At 42.1% G+C, this 15,261-nt stretch overlaps 1 protein-coding gene across 1 annotated transcript in view; it reads right to left on the bottom strand.

Moving 5' to 3' along the window:
- Nucleotides 1-9,742, bottom strand: part of ABTB1 (ankyrin repeat and BTB domain containing 1) — a 49,584-nt gene extending 39,842 nt beyond the window's left edge. The window contains exons 1-6 of the mRNA XM_060239691.1: nt 9,611-9,742; nt 7,410-7,472; nt 5,320-5,375; nt 4,181-4,325; nt 3,013-3,172; nt 255-300 (exon numbers count right to left, since the gene is read on the bottom strand). Coding sequence (XP_060095674.1) covers nt 255-300; nt 3,013-3,172; nt 4,181-4,325; nt 5,320-5,375; nt 7,410-7,472; nt 9,611-9,666 — 526 coding nt within the window. The 5' untranslated portion in view covers nt 9,667-9,742. The remainder of the gene's footprint in view (nt 1-254; nt 301-3,012; nt 3,173-4,180; nt 4,326-5,319; nt 5,376-7,409; nt 7,473-9,610) is intronic.
- Nucleotides 9,743-15,261: the final 5,519 nt, after the last annotated feature.

Below are 15,261 nucleotides of genomic sequence, written 5' to 3'. Positions count from 1 at the left end.
TGATCAGTGATCAAAGCTTCACTGCCCCGTGCAACTCCTTCCCTGAGGCCATTATATCATATTGATCCACTTCCAATATTGTATATCTTCCGTCCTTCAATCATTGTGAAAATAAAAAACACAAATTCTCACAATATTGCTCTAAAAAGACTCAGCATTGTTCAAAATAGTTGCAATACATATGCAGAGCAAACGAGATGCTGCATTTGGATTGCATCATAAACTCAGTGATAATACCACAGGATGAAATTTACCTGTATACAGGTACTGCAGAAGGGAGCCAAAGGCCGCTGGGTTAATCTGTGAAAGGAATGAAAGCAGACATCTATGAAGATGCACAAAATCATATGAAAGAAATACTAATATAATTGATGCTTAAAATAAAAGGTAAGGAGAGAACCTATGGGATTCCACAGTAGTGCTGGCCATGGAGAGATTATACATATGCAGTAGAATGAAGCTGCAGTATGCATCATACCACTTCAAACTACAGGTGCAGGAAATATTTTGAGTGGTATCCCTCACTCACAATCTGAATGCTACTGTCCACTCTACCATCTGAGAATTCTGCTGTACATGTAGACCAGGCCCCAGACCTCAAACAAGTGTTGGTTGTTGGAAGATACCATCCCTGCACTGGAAGAGAAGATTATCCAAATGATTTCTCTTTCAATTTCCTTTTTCAAAAGGGCAAGGCTCATTTTACAAACATTTAATTTAATTTTGAAAAGAATAAAGTAGACATGCTTTAATCTGTTTTGTAAATCAAATATATCGGATGGTTATTTCTGCTACAAAAGATGAAAGACTTTTCCTAACTCATTATGCATGTGCACCCTGGGTTTATCTCAGTAACTGTATCTATATTCTGGACTGAATATTATTTTGACATTTTGCAATATCCTAGCCCATTGTATAATTCTAAAAATAAAGTTTAAACAATTTTTAAAAAGAGGAATTATGAGACAGATTTCTGGAGCCTCATGCTATAATGATGCTCTATGCGCTCCCATTTTTGAGAGGAAAGGTGGGTGAGCAAAAGAGAGAAGGCTTTTTCTGTAATGACCATCCAGGCTGTAGAATTCCCTCCCCATAGAGGCTTGTCTAGCACAAGATTTACACACTTTTAAGCAAGAGCAGAGGATATTTCTATTATTTCACTATTTTTAGAACTTTTTTGAAATACAGATTTTAGCAGTCCTGTTTTTATGCCACCACTCCTTTCATGATATCAGGGTTTTTTAAAGATCTTATAACATGGCACATTTAAAGATGTCTCATTATCCTAATTTTAATCTGATGATCATTTACAATTATTTATTCTTGCTGTTATACATTTTAATCTGACGTTTTCTACAGGGCCTTTTTTGTAACAGAAACTCCTTTGCATATTAGGCTGCACCCCCCTAATGTAGCCAATCCTCCAAGAGCTTACAGGGCTCTTCTTACACGGCCTACTGTAAATTCTTGGAGGACTGGCTATATCAGGGGATGTAGCCTAATATGAAAGGAGTTCCTGCTACAAAAAAAGCCCTGACTATAGATGAATCCTCTTATGCTTTTACACAGAGGAAAACGTATGCAGATTTTTAAAACACTCGCTATTGACATAAATGAGGTTTTAATATTATGCAAGTGGTCTACTTCTCCCACAGGTAACAAATGTGCTCATCCTAACAGATTTGCACAGTTCTTCAGTTATAATAACTCACATTTGGTGTCTTCTTTTGACAACTTTGTATTTCTTATGTCTGAACAATATGTGGTCTTCTCAAGAAAAAAACATGGAACAGAAAACACAGCAAAGAAGTTTTGCTGCATCTCCAGAATAAAAGCTGTATATATATCTGAAGGAAAACTATCCATCATCTCTAGGCTCCTGACAAAAAGGGAAGCCACAACTACTTTCATGTTGCAGTTATTTGGGAGGATGGCACCCACTAACTGTTTTAACTCTGTGTGTATTCACACATTAAGCCAAAAAGCAGTTTCCGTTTGCGCGGCAAAAGCGTCGGGACTTTCCGGCTCTTCCGGCTGCTCCGCGGCGTTTAGTGCAAAATCCGCGCAGATCCTGCGCGGTGAAGAGGGGGGTCGCGCCGGCTGAAGGTGAGTGCGAAAACGCCCCCCCAAAAAACTATGCTAGGGATCAAAGGGCATGCATAGGCAAAATGAGGGCTGCAGTAAGGAGGAGAACTGAGTGAAAAAGGCTGGCTGGATCCAATCCTATGAATTGAGGTATGAGGTCTATTTAAATATATAGTGCTCACTCTTTTTGCAAGTCCATGAGTTTAATTGTAGTGCAGGAGTAAGATTCTTGAGAATAGTGTGCATGCCTAAAGTAGGGCAGAAGCATTTAATACCGGAATAAAAGGAGGTATGAGCTGCATCCTTCCAAACACATACAAGAAAAAAATGTTGCTGCATGTATATAATGTAGACAAACACTGGAGCAAGAGAGATACAACAGTACCGATAAAACTTTCTAATGGCCTCTTGTATATTCTTGTAAATGATACAAAGGACCATCACCATGAGAGTTTTAAATCTAATTCACAAACATTCATTTTGCAACTCAAATTAATATACCTATTCTATTCCATTTGTTTCTAGTTTTAAATTAACTGAATTTATACACCATCAAAGAAGGAATCTGGTCTAGTAATTCCCTTCTGACTTTCTTTTCTGATTAAGAATCTCAAAGAGAAACTAAGTATATGTTTGCTAGCATTGTTTTCAATATAAGCTTTGCCCCAGGTGTGCAATAAGGCCAATCAGACCTGCACTCCATGACAACTCGATTTGCAGCTGCATCACACTGTAGTGAGAGGACAAATGTGAGCCAAGTGTAGCAGGGACAACCTGCACACAGTAGTTATTTCAACCTGACCTTCTCCTGTACTATATTATTTCTTGTCATCATAGGACAGATGATCATGACAAAACAGAAGCTACAAAAGCACCAAATACAAATGCAAACACACTCCAGAAAAAACAAAGATTGGAAATTCTTACCAGTGGGTGCTTTAGTGCTATGACGTTCTTCCCCTTCCACTTGGTCTCAAACATTTCTGCAAAGTATGCACTCCGGGCACCAAGTATGCAGCGATGGGCACAGAAAGACTTTCCATGGACAATAAAGACAATGTCACTCTGGTAACCCTGCTCCAGAAGTCTGTAAGGAAATTGGGGTGGGGGAGATCTGGTTTTATGACCACTCATAACAAGATTGCAACTATTTATTTAGTATTGCTATCCTATTTTAAATTGTAAAAGCTTTGAAAGCAATTCCTGCCATCAGACCAAAATGACAATAAAGGAACAGAGAAATACCCACACTCAGGGTATGACTAGAGATTCCATGATACATCAACCTTGCTGAAGCTAAGGAGGCCCAGGTCTGGTTGGTCATAAGATTCTGGTACATTGCTTTTTGTTCCATGATGGAAGAAAAGAGGGATAATACATGTAACAAAACCAGACACAGGGATCAAATGGCAGAGGGGGAAATTTCCAAGTCTTTAATAACCAATTTCCCTCCAATGCCCGAGGGAAAAGAACAGCCTTCCCTGACTCTGAAACGTGACAAGTGAAAAAACATACAAACCCCTCAGGGTAGTAAACTCATATGTGCTGGGGCAATCACTGAAAAGGCCTTGATGTATGCCAATTTTGTATTCACTTGAGATGATATCATGAGTACGGCATCAGTGGCAGATCCCAAGGAGCAGGAGAGTTTATGTGGGAGCAGAATTTCTTCAAGGGGGACTTGACAATATCACACACTGAGATAAGTAAACACCTTTATCTAACATGATCTAAAGAATTATGACAAATATTGCACATATAATAGAACTTCTGTCATTAATGCCAAGGCAGAGTGTGGCTGGTCAGTCTCCATACTATCTTGGCCACTGACTTTTTATACAGAAGAAAAGTCAAATCACAGACTTTCAGATTTTCATTCACCAAGAAGGGCTTTTCAAGCTTCTAATTGTGACCTTGCCCATATCAAAACCTCCACAAAGCTTTTGAGCCTCTCCAGATAAAATTAAGCCAAGAGAGGATACTCATCCCAGACACAGGGATGATAAGATCAGTGAAACGGGGACAAAGCATACAAGTGCTTAAAAGGTTAAAAAGAAGAAGCCTCTTTTCCTGAAATCTGAACACATCTCCTTACCGTTGAAGGAAGGCATCATAATAATCTCTCTTCATGCACTTGGCTGTAATTTGCTTGTACTCCTTCAACACCCGCCGGATAGCATCGCTCAAGGCCCCATATAAACAGCGCTCCCCATCAAAGGTGTTTGCTTCACATTTTGCACCTATAAATCAAGGCCATTTTGTACTTAGATATAAAATCTAAAGTATCATAGAAACGTTTTACACAACTGGCAATACAATCCCTATCAGGTACACTCTTCTGAAGCCCCCTGAAATCAATGGACATAGAATAGTAACTCTTTTTGGGACTTCACTGAGACTTGCAAAGGGATCCTGTTAAAAATTTGGCTAGGAAAAACGCTTATAAAACTTCTTGACAAAAGAAAACAAGTATCTGAAACACAATGTCAAACAAAGGTTATATCTCACAGATTTTCTAGTTCATGTACAAAGTCATATTTCTGCATACCCAGAAAGTTCACTGAGTAGACAGACAACACTACATTATCCATGGGTGGCCCAGTTGTGTGTCTTTTGTTATTCAAACAGGGGACAACAAATATGACTTTGTGCATACTACTAGATATTCACGTTAAATAATAAACCTAATGTCTTGCCTAAATAAATCAGTATGTTCTAAACTGGGAAGATTCAACTTGTATTACCTCAGTTTGCATTAATGCCTTTGTCTTTGCAACTGTGTTACTGAGGACCAAACCAGACGTGACAACATCCTTGTGACCGCTATGAAGATGCCATTTGAAAGTCATTTTAAAATGCCACAAGGTACTAATCCTGATCATGTCTGCAGCACAACAGACTAAAGTGCTCTCCTTACCTCCTCACACCTTATCAAGTGCCAAAATGGCCACGTGCACCCACACATCTGTTCCAGCACACACAAAATCTATCAAGCAGACTGGATGCAAATCACACAGCTTTAATGCTATCGGAGGGCCAGAGTTGTAGGATTCCAAAAATCTAGTCCCGCTATAAGGACAAAAGTCTTCCAAAGCAACTGTATGGTTTCCCATCACAGTATTATAAACTGGCTCTATAATGATGTGGCTTCACAGCAACCATTAAAAAAGAGACTCAGGGAACCAACAGCTAGCCACATATATTACAAGAGAAATATATCAAGCCCTCACTTACCACTGGTTAGAAGGTACTGTACAAGCTCTTCATGTCCACAGAGACAAGCATAATACCTGACAAGAAGAGAATGCAGGTCAGCAATGTGCTCTCAGAGATGAAAACACTGGTTTATTAAGAACAAAGTTTGAGTCCAGCAGCACCTTTAAGACCAACAAAATTTTATTCAAGTATAAGCTTTTGTGTGCACACACACTTCTTCAGCTACAATTCAACGGAAATTAGCAGTCCATACATATAGGTAAGAGGGTGAACAGTAAATAAGTATACAGCATAATGAAGATGTTTAACAGATTCAAGGACCAAACAGGAGTAACAAGCTTAATTTATATGGTTAATATTTGTTTGGGTTTTATTCCAGGGGAAAACATAGCAATGGGAATAAACATGTCAGAATTGGAGATTGATGGACAGAAGTATCCTTAATTGTGGAATGCTGAGAGTAATTAACTGGAGACCCTGCTGTTGCACTCCATATGTATCCTCTCAAGCATGGAGGTGCCCTCACACCATCTTCTTTGAAACAGGGCAACTAGCTGCATAGAGTTTATTAAGTGTGCCACAGTCCCAACACTCCATATAATGTATTATGTAATGAAAACCCTAGAATCACCAAGGTGTTACAATGAATTAATCTAGTGCTCCCATAATGCCCCATGTCTTTCTGTCCCAACAATAGGGCTGAGGACCTCTTTCCCTAAGAAAACAGCCCAAGGATATACTCTTGTCATGGGCAAGCAAGCAAGCTTGGATAACAATCTAGTTAAAACTACCTGAAGCTGGTCTGCAACAAATCCAGACCTCATCTATGACTATTCCCTCCAAATACCTCCCTAGTGCCTGTTATATGAGCATTAGTAGAAAACAAAATTCTTAAGAAGCCATTATCAAGCTTTCCCACACTTTATTTCAAAATGTATCTAAGCAGTCAAAGACAAATTACGTTTGAATGCAAGTTTTAAAATTTCCCAGCATTCAACAATGAACATATTATCTTCCTCCTAAGTTATATTGTTGGGCAGTTTAGAGACCTTTGTATATAAGTGAGTTGCTGGCCTGAAAATAGAAATCAGACCAAGGCTACAAAGGAGGACCACCAAGCTGACAGAGTTTAATCAGTTCCCAGTTCCCACTGAGTGCAATGAGATAAGATAGTATTTTAAGGGGCATTCTAATACGGAGGCATGAAACGGCATATCCATTGTAGAAAGCAGGGAGCTCACTGGAGGTGGGTGGGAATAGCCTCCACACAGCCTCAAACCCAAACCACTCACTGTTATCCCCCCTCCCCCTTGAAATTTCTCACAGTGGCACAGAATTATTAGTGTCCCCCTTTAAATTGGGAGCAACTGAGGGTTTTCTCTTGTCTCTTCCCAGCAGTTCCACACATCATGTTTGAAATGAGCACAAGATCTTGTGGGGGCTCCCCTAAATGTGAGAGCATTTTCTGACATGCTCTCACTTTAGCGAACAAGGCAAAAATTCTTTGTGGAAGACACCTAAGACACAGCTCGGAGGGGAAGGGCAAAACCTGTCCACCACCCTCGTCAGTGCCTAAGAACCTCTTTACCATCAAAAAAAGACCCTAGGGTGGCAATTTATACAATAAAACTGTGCAGTGCATACAGCATCGGAATGTGCATTGCCAGAGGAACTTGTATTACCCTACTTGTTGAAATGTGTTATTACAACAACACACAACATACCTCTGAACAAGGCACAAGGGGTACAGACAACTGTGGGGAATCTTCCCTTCATGCCCTAATTGTAAGATTCCCAGGGGCATCTGACACTCCACTGCTTCAAACACAATCCTGGACTAAATGTACCTTTGGATTAAACCTCAATGGGTCTTCTCAAGTTTGTATTTTGCTATTAGAACAGCCACCACACACCATCCTAAAAGTGGTGACAGAGATTCGAAAGTCACCCAGAAGATTCTTACAAGTGAGGAAAACTTTGTTGTGTTATTAAGGGTCTAATCAACAAACAGAGAATGTTAGAAAATACTGCCAAATCTGAAGGAAGGTAGTATGTTCAAAAGCCTCACACAAGTTATCAAACATCTACCTCAAGAACAAAATACTTACAAAGGGGTACTGTCCCATTTATCCCGGACATTGATTTCAACATCTCTCTGTTCAAGAAGATACCTAAAAGACAGACATGAAACAGTTTAACACTTTAGAGTTTATCGCACTCATTATTCAGTCAAAGCTTCCCCAGCTCTGAAGGCTATGGCTAGGACTTCGTGAAGTAATACCTTAAAGAAATACAATGCAAATCCAATTATTTCATACAAGAGGACAAGAAATAAGCAAGTTTAGTTGAAACACCCAATGCCAACCTTTGGATGACAAATTGTCCATTTTTGATCCTGAAACTATTTTTCCACTTCAAAACAAAATGATGTTACACTACTGAAGGTGAAGCATGCCCATGAAACCTTAAGAAATCCAATTAAACCACCACACCACATCAGCATGTAAACTTATTTCTTGAGGTGCTTAAGACTACATGTTAACCTGCTAAATTATTACAGCACACATCTCTTGATTTTTTAAAAAAGGTAGCAACTAACATAATTCCTTCACAATTAGTCATTCCTTCCTATGTCAAAAGTTATCCCTGTCAATTACATAGGGTCAGGATATTGTACTTGTAGGCTATTGAGAGCATAATACTGAAGGTAAAATACAGTTTGTGTATTCACAGCTGTCTGAAAAGACCATAAAGAATGTGAGCAAACCCAATTACAGGGGAACAGAGCCAGTTTGGTGTAATGGTTAAGTGCGTGGACTCTTATCTGGGAGAACTGGGTTTGATTCCCTACTCCTCCACTTGCACCTGCTGGAATGGCCTTGGGTAAGCCATAGCTCTGGCAGAGGTTGTCCTTGAAACAGCAGCTGCTGTGAGAGCCCTCTCAGCGCCCCCCCTCGCAGGGTGTCTGTTGTGGGGGGAGAAGATATAGTCTCTGATTCAGAGAGAAGGGTGGGGTATAAATCTGCAATTCATCTTCTTCTTTTAAAGGAAAGAAGCATTCGTCACATGCTTGTAAATTCTTAGAAGGCAATTTCCTCTTTTATTTTCAGTTTCTTGCTCTGATGTCTGGGGATATCTGGCATTGTCAGCTGTTCTGGACAGGAGATTAAGCTGTTTATCAGGAGGCCACCAAAGTTTGTTTGTTTTTTAAGAAAATGTAAAAACTGGGAACTTTAAATATGAACATGAAGCAATGTGGGGATTGGGGGATATGCAGACAAGCATACACAACTAAAGTAATAAGCCAAACAAGATTATTGTAATAAGCAATCAAGAGAAAACATTCTGCAACATGTTAAAATCCCTCTAATTTTAGTTTTTCAAAAAGAAGCATTTCTTTTTCTGAGCCACTAGGGATAGCTGAGCAAGCATAAATGCCAGGAAAGTCATAAAGACATTCCCCCAACTCCTCCTTCTGAAACTATTGTGGCAATTTTGAATTGAATTTTGTACATGGGACAACTCTCAGAAACTATCCTTTCCACATATACACATTTCCTTAGGCTGCTTCCATACAAAAATGATTCTCCATGTAGTTTTTGTTGCTGCTGTTCAAACATGCTAACATGGCAACAGTGTCCACATACCAGTTCCCCACCCCCATACCTTCTTAGTCTCAGATACCCCCAAACCCACCCCACTTTTAAAAGTTTTATTATTATTTGGGAAATTGGCAGATTGCTACAGCATTATAACATAATTATCTTTGCCACAATGTACATGTCCTCTGAATGCCCAGCTTGTATTTAAAAGACAAAGTCTCCACCCGTTTCAATTGTTATAACTTTATAAAGCTGTAACAATTAGCAAGGGGAAATGGTGCCAATGTAAGCAAGCCCCTAATCCGCACATTCTCATACAGACCACCTGACAGCAGAGTTGGGCTGTTCTCTTTCCAAGAAGGTCAGAGAAAAGCAGATTTACAAAAGCGCATACCTAGGATTTGATGGCCAAAGCAGAGATCAACCTTGCCTATCTTATCACCGCATATATGTTCTTCCAGGATTGAGCCCCCCGCACTGAAGCCCAGTTCCCAGAGTAAAATCTGGACTGAAGTTTTCCTACAGAAGCTGAGCGAGAACACACATACATAAGCACAATGCGCGCGTGTATATGCAGCTCGATGGAAAAGCAGACAGTGTGGGTGTCAGAGCAGCCCCCAAGCCTTCCCAGGGCCCCCGCACACCCCTTCCAGCAGACAATCGGCTAGGCTCCCCTGTCCCATAGCACCCTCCAGGCCTCGCCTCACCGCACTCGGCAGACGTCGCCCTTCTTGCAACTGGTAAAGAGGTCGCTGGTGTCCATGGCCCGGCTGGCCGAAGGCGCCGCATTGACCCTGCCTGGGTGGAAGCGTCGAAGAAGCGGGCAGCAGCTGAGGCCGGGAAGCTACGGCGGATGTAAACAACCGCGGAGGAGCCGATCCCGCGAAGCCAGGCCCTGCTCGCTCTCCTTCCTTGTCTCGCTCTCTCTCCGCCCTTCGCACGGACGGACCCGCCCCCCTCCGTCCGCTCTAGAGTGCCGGCAAGGGTCTAGAATACCCGGGACTGCTGAGGGAGAGCTGGCTCTCTAGGCGGCCTCGGACATGGGCAGCGTGCAAGGAGCCCACAATTCAGACGAGGCGTTCCCTGTATGCCCAAGGGGTGCGCTCCCAGGGCAGCCCCTTTATAGGAGATCACATTCACACACACCGCTTTGTAGCGTGCGCCGGGCCCTGGCTCCGGAATCACCAGTGGGCGTTCGAATCGGAGTTCCGTCCACCAGGCCGGATTGGCGGGGAAAGGGATTCTGAGTTCCGAAGTGACAGATGCGGGAACCCTGCTGGAAGTCAGTCCCACACTGACCCGGAAGACTGTCCCGCGCAGACGGAATTTCCTGGTTACTTTTCGCGCCCTGCCCATCCCCGCGAGAGAGGGGGAAGAGATCATAAGGAACAGACGAGGAAATTAGTGGATTAACAGGTGCCTGCCACTTATGAGAGAGAAGTGGACTGAAGTCTTTCGAATTCGAGTTTATAGTATGTGGGAAAGGAGAAAAGTACGTGTAATTTTTTTTTAAAACGCGCTACTAGTGCAAATATAGACGTTGATTTTCATCACCTTGTCACAGAATGAAAGAATGGCTCACTGCAATCTTGTAAAGATAATTGCAGCATTGATATCCTCATAGTGGCCGATAGGGAATAGGGAGCTGAAGCTAACATTCCAGTTCTCATAATAGTCCCATACTGTATTCCATTATTACAGACTGTAGTACCGTAAGAAATTGCTAGGATTGCCAATCCCCACGTAGGAAGCCTAGAGAGAACCGTGGCTTGTCAATTACAACCGCTAGTGCCTGAAGAGTAATTGACAAGATATTTGCATGTATAGTTCATGTTGAACGCAGGTTCCAGGAGCAATTACTGCAGATTGTATGGGGCCTTGTGCCGCTTGAGAGAACCAACTGTGCCCTATGAAATTGAATAATTGGCCGAAGGACGCCACGGGAGCACGCCCTCTACCCAAAGCGTGTCACTTTCACTTTTTTTCATATTCTGGAGAAGAATGTCAGCATCCTTTGATTACTTAGTGTACTGTATATAATCAATTTGTCTGTTAGTGGTTCTACTTTATGCATGTATTTATACTATATTCCTAAAAATTAATTCCATATGAAGACATACATGTATGTAATTGAGTTACTGTGTAGTTCTCTATAAAATTTGTCAATAAGCAATTCATTAGAGTAAGCATTGTTCAGTTCTTGTTGCACTGTGCATAATCTTGTATAACGCGGTTCTCTCTAGGCTTTCAACCTCACCATGTTTTTTTTCCTTATTTGTCAATCCCCAGGTGGAAGGATCCCTCCTCCCACTTCAATTTTTTGAATATGGAGGCTGTTCAGGCACACTGAAGCACCATATTCCACATTACTAACACCAGCCCTCCAAAACTGAGCATCTAGATGTTGGCACAAACACACCCCAAGTTGTATCACATAATTTTCAGAGATTGTTTTGTGTGTGTATTTTTGCTGCTACATTGGTGAGATGGTGCTTATAGCTCAAGGGTAATTCCAAGGTACTTAGATGTATGGTTGTGTCTAAAATCTCGATCCTTCAAAGGTCAGGATAGGGATACAAGTCAGGCAGCTACCTGGTTTGATGTTATATCTGGATTTCCTCAGAGCACAGGTGATAAGCAATGGCCATTCTGCAATATTCATAGGATTGCCAGTTTGTGACTTTAAAAGTATTTAATCTATGGGCAGAGCCAAGAGCTTTTGATTGCTAAAGGGGCAGAGCTTGTGAACTTCTGCTGATTCAGAAGATGGAGCCTGCCTGGCCTGTTTTGGTAGATCAGGGAGACAGGAGCTGGAAGTCCTTTTGTCAGGCAGGGGTTAAAATGTACTGACTGAAAATACCAGCTTTATTCAACAACATACATAATACCAAACTGAAATGGAATTAGCAAGGAAAATAATAAAAGTTTGCATCCTACATGCTCAGAGGTACTGTTGTAGGCAAGTGTGTTAGTACTGAAAATAATCTGATGACTTTAGGCAGTCCTCCCCCAAGCTCAGCTGCATGTCCGCAGTACAGGAATAATTATGTCAGCTACCTTTATAAGGATTACAAAATATGTATGCAACACTTTGGAAAGGAATGTAAAAACAAATTATTATAGTTATTATTAAAATAATACAAACTTCTGTTGTAGCCCAATTAAACAGTCACATAATGGAGAATTCAGCTGCAGCATCCCCTCTCGTGATTTCTTGCAGGAGTGTTTCAGCAGCTTCCAACAGTTTTTAAACTGAATTATTAGGATCATGGGGTCCAATCTGAATTGGGTAGTCTGAGGGGAATGGGAATTTCCCCTTGATCCTTTTTTCCTAAGTGAACTAGCCCTGGGGAACTGTTACTCATTGTTTGTCAGGGCTATATACAAGTCCAAGTAAAGTTCCCTAGTGGGGGGGTATATAGCCACTCATGCTGCCTCTATCTCTCTTCTTTGCTTGTGTCTTCTCAACAGCAACTTCAGCTCTTTGCCTTTCAAGACTGGTCCCTCCATTCCCGTTATTCCCACTTGTTAATCCAAAACCATTGGACTCCTGGGCTATGAATTGCATGGCATTTACAATGCAATCCTAAACAGAGCTGTGCCTTTAAGCCCATTGAAGTTATGAGCTAAGAAGTGTGAAACTTCTTAACCCTTGCTAGGGTTGCCAAGTCCTACCTTGGTTCCGGCAGGGGATTCTTCTTGTGTGTGTTTTGTGTGCATGGCACAATGACATCACCTGAAAGTGACACCATCACACAGGGCACATTGTGCCAGGGATGCTGTAGGATTTGGGTAAAACCTCTATGGTACCATAGAGGTTTTACTCGAAAGCTAGAGTGCCCCCTGCATGACATGCTGGGTGCAGTGATGTGACTTCTGGGTGATGTCACTGCACCAGGCATGTTGCACAATGACAGAGCTCTTTGGGGGTGGGGATCCCCCTGGCAGCCCACTCTGCCAGCAGGCTGGGGGCCCCCAAACCAGGGGAACCCGCACACCCAGCTGGAGTTTAGCAGCCCTAAACTCTGCTTAGGACCAGTGTTCCCTCTAAGCTGAGCTAGCTCACAGTTTTTTAACCTCCAGTTCACACATTTTTGTCTTAACTCAGGAAGGATGGCCCCAGAGCAAATTAATTTATGCACTAGCCAAATCACTTACAACTTTAATGCCAGTAGATCATAAAGTAGAATTTTTGCTCAAGGCTCCACAGCTTAGAGGGAGCATTGCTTAGGACTACATCATTAGTTTAGTTTTTAACTTGGTGGGCTGTAGGTGATTAGGGACAGTTATATCCTTCAAAATCCACAGATGTCAGTGGATTTAGCAGGCTGTAACTGTGCTTAGGGATGGCACTGTAAAGAGGCCCAGTACCAGGGTTTCTGGTGCTCTAGGCTCCCCACGCCTCCCCCCACAGCAACAAGGGCTGCACAGGGAGGCTTCAAGCGCTTTGTGCACCACCCAGCCACTTTTGCATCCCCAAAAGTGGCTAGGCGGGGCCTGCACAGTGCACTCCTTGGAGCCTCTTCAGAGCATGCTGCACAGGCACCAACCGGCCGCTTTCAGGGACACTTCTCCAAAAGTGGCCATGCGGTACCTGCACATTGTGCTCCTGAGAGGCTGTGAGGAGCATGATGCGCTCCCGCTTTCTGGTTGCTTTCAGGAAAGCATCCCTGAAAGCAGCTGGGCAGCACATGGAGGCCTGCCATGGGGGGGGCACCTAGTGGCGCCCCTGTAGGACAGATGGCGCCCTAGACAGCCACCTACTTGGCCAACTCCTATGCGCCAGCCCTGACTTTAGGAGGGTAGGCTGTTGAATAACTTATTGCTGTTTAACTATTATTTATCTTTATGATTTCTTTTCACCCAACTCTGTTACCTTGTTCTTACCCATAATTACTTCAGGTCTGGCAACAGCTTGAACCTTCGGGTCAGTGAGGCATTCAGGTAGCCTGTATGGCTCCACAGTATGCAAATATATTGGTGGCTAACTTAGAACAGCATCTGCTATCACCAAACACTTGTCCACTACATATGATTTATTGATGACATTTTCATCAATTGGATCCATGGAAAGAAAGTTCTGAAGAATGTCCATCAGGAACAGCAATTTCCATCCCCCAGTCATTGCCAGCCTGGACTAGTCCATACAATTGGTCCATTTTCTGAACACTCTATATGATGGGCTCATAAACATTATCTATCAGGAGAAATCTGCTAACTTCTATACGTATCTAAGCACTTCCAGATACTACTATGAATGCACAAATTCTCTACAGTCAAACCCTACCTTACAACCACAGCTATATTCTTTTATGGATGAAGTGTGACAGCGCACATTAAACATGCTCTGTCAGGCTTGCCACGAATAAATGCCTTGTTTTATTCCAGACTGTGCATCAGTACTGCCTTTTGCTTGCAGTCCCTTTTTCTGGAAATCACAATCCCCCTAGCAAATATCATTTCCAATCCATGAGGGTGAAGTAGTAGCATACCAGCCCAAACTCACTTAATGCATTTTCTTGTTTCCTGTCCCCACTATCTTGGTTTAACACACCTATTTTCAGAAAATGTTATTCTGCATCCACAAAGATGGACATTCCTATAAATGTAGACAGCTGATTATCCCGTTAAGAAGAACAGTTTTTTTAAAATTTAATGGTTGATTTTATTATTGGATTTTATTTAAGCAATATGCCAGTAAATATCATCTGTTGTTTCAGGAAATCCTGCCCCCAGGTCTAATTAAAATGTATGAAACAGCAAAAGGAGAGTTTCAGACTATGTTTTATGGCTGGCTTGCATTGTTTTATTCTGGGGTTGCTGTCTGATTTACTTAAAAATACTGTTATCGTATGCCGTAATGGTCCCAATCCCCTAACTGCTGGAAAGGGTGTGGAGGGATAGGTGACTTTATACATTCATGGTGGTCTTGCCCCACAGTTAAAACATTTTGGGAAAACATTGTAAAGAGATCAACACAATCTCAGGAGAGTTACTCTTGATGCTGCCTGAAGCTGTACTCCTAGGTTGGTGGCCAGGAATACAGCAAAATAGAATCTCGATGGAAAGGCTTACACTGTTACTAACAGTGGCAAGGTTGGCTCTTGCAGCACATCAGAAAGACTGCACTATGCCCTCAGTCAGTGATTAGAGAATCCGGCTCTGGGACTACTTCACCCTTGGGGAAATTTCCTCTCATAGTTCTCAGGCATTCTCACCTAAGTCTCAGGAAATTCTCATAGAGCTTTGGTTCCCCATTGTTGCATATCTCTCTGACCTTGATGTTCTACAAAAAAAACAAACCATAATCTGATATATTCCTAAAAGCAGTGACTCTCCCTCATTTCTGTAATATGAT

Source organism: Heteronotia binoei, chromosome 5 (genome assembly GCF_032191835.1).
Source record: "Heteronotia binoei isolate CCM8104 ecotype False Entrance Well chromosome 5, APGP_CSIRO_Hbin_v1, whole genome shotgun sequence".
Taxonomy (NCBI): domain Eukaryota; kingdom Metazoa; phylum Chordata; class Lepidosauria; order Squamata; family Gekkonidae; genus Heteronotia; species Heteronotia binoei.
The sequence above is the reverse complement of the archived record's forward strand: the minus strand, read 5'-3'. Positions and strand labels throughout refer to the sequence as shown.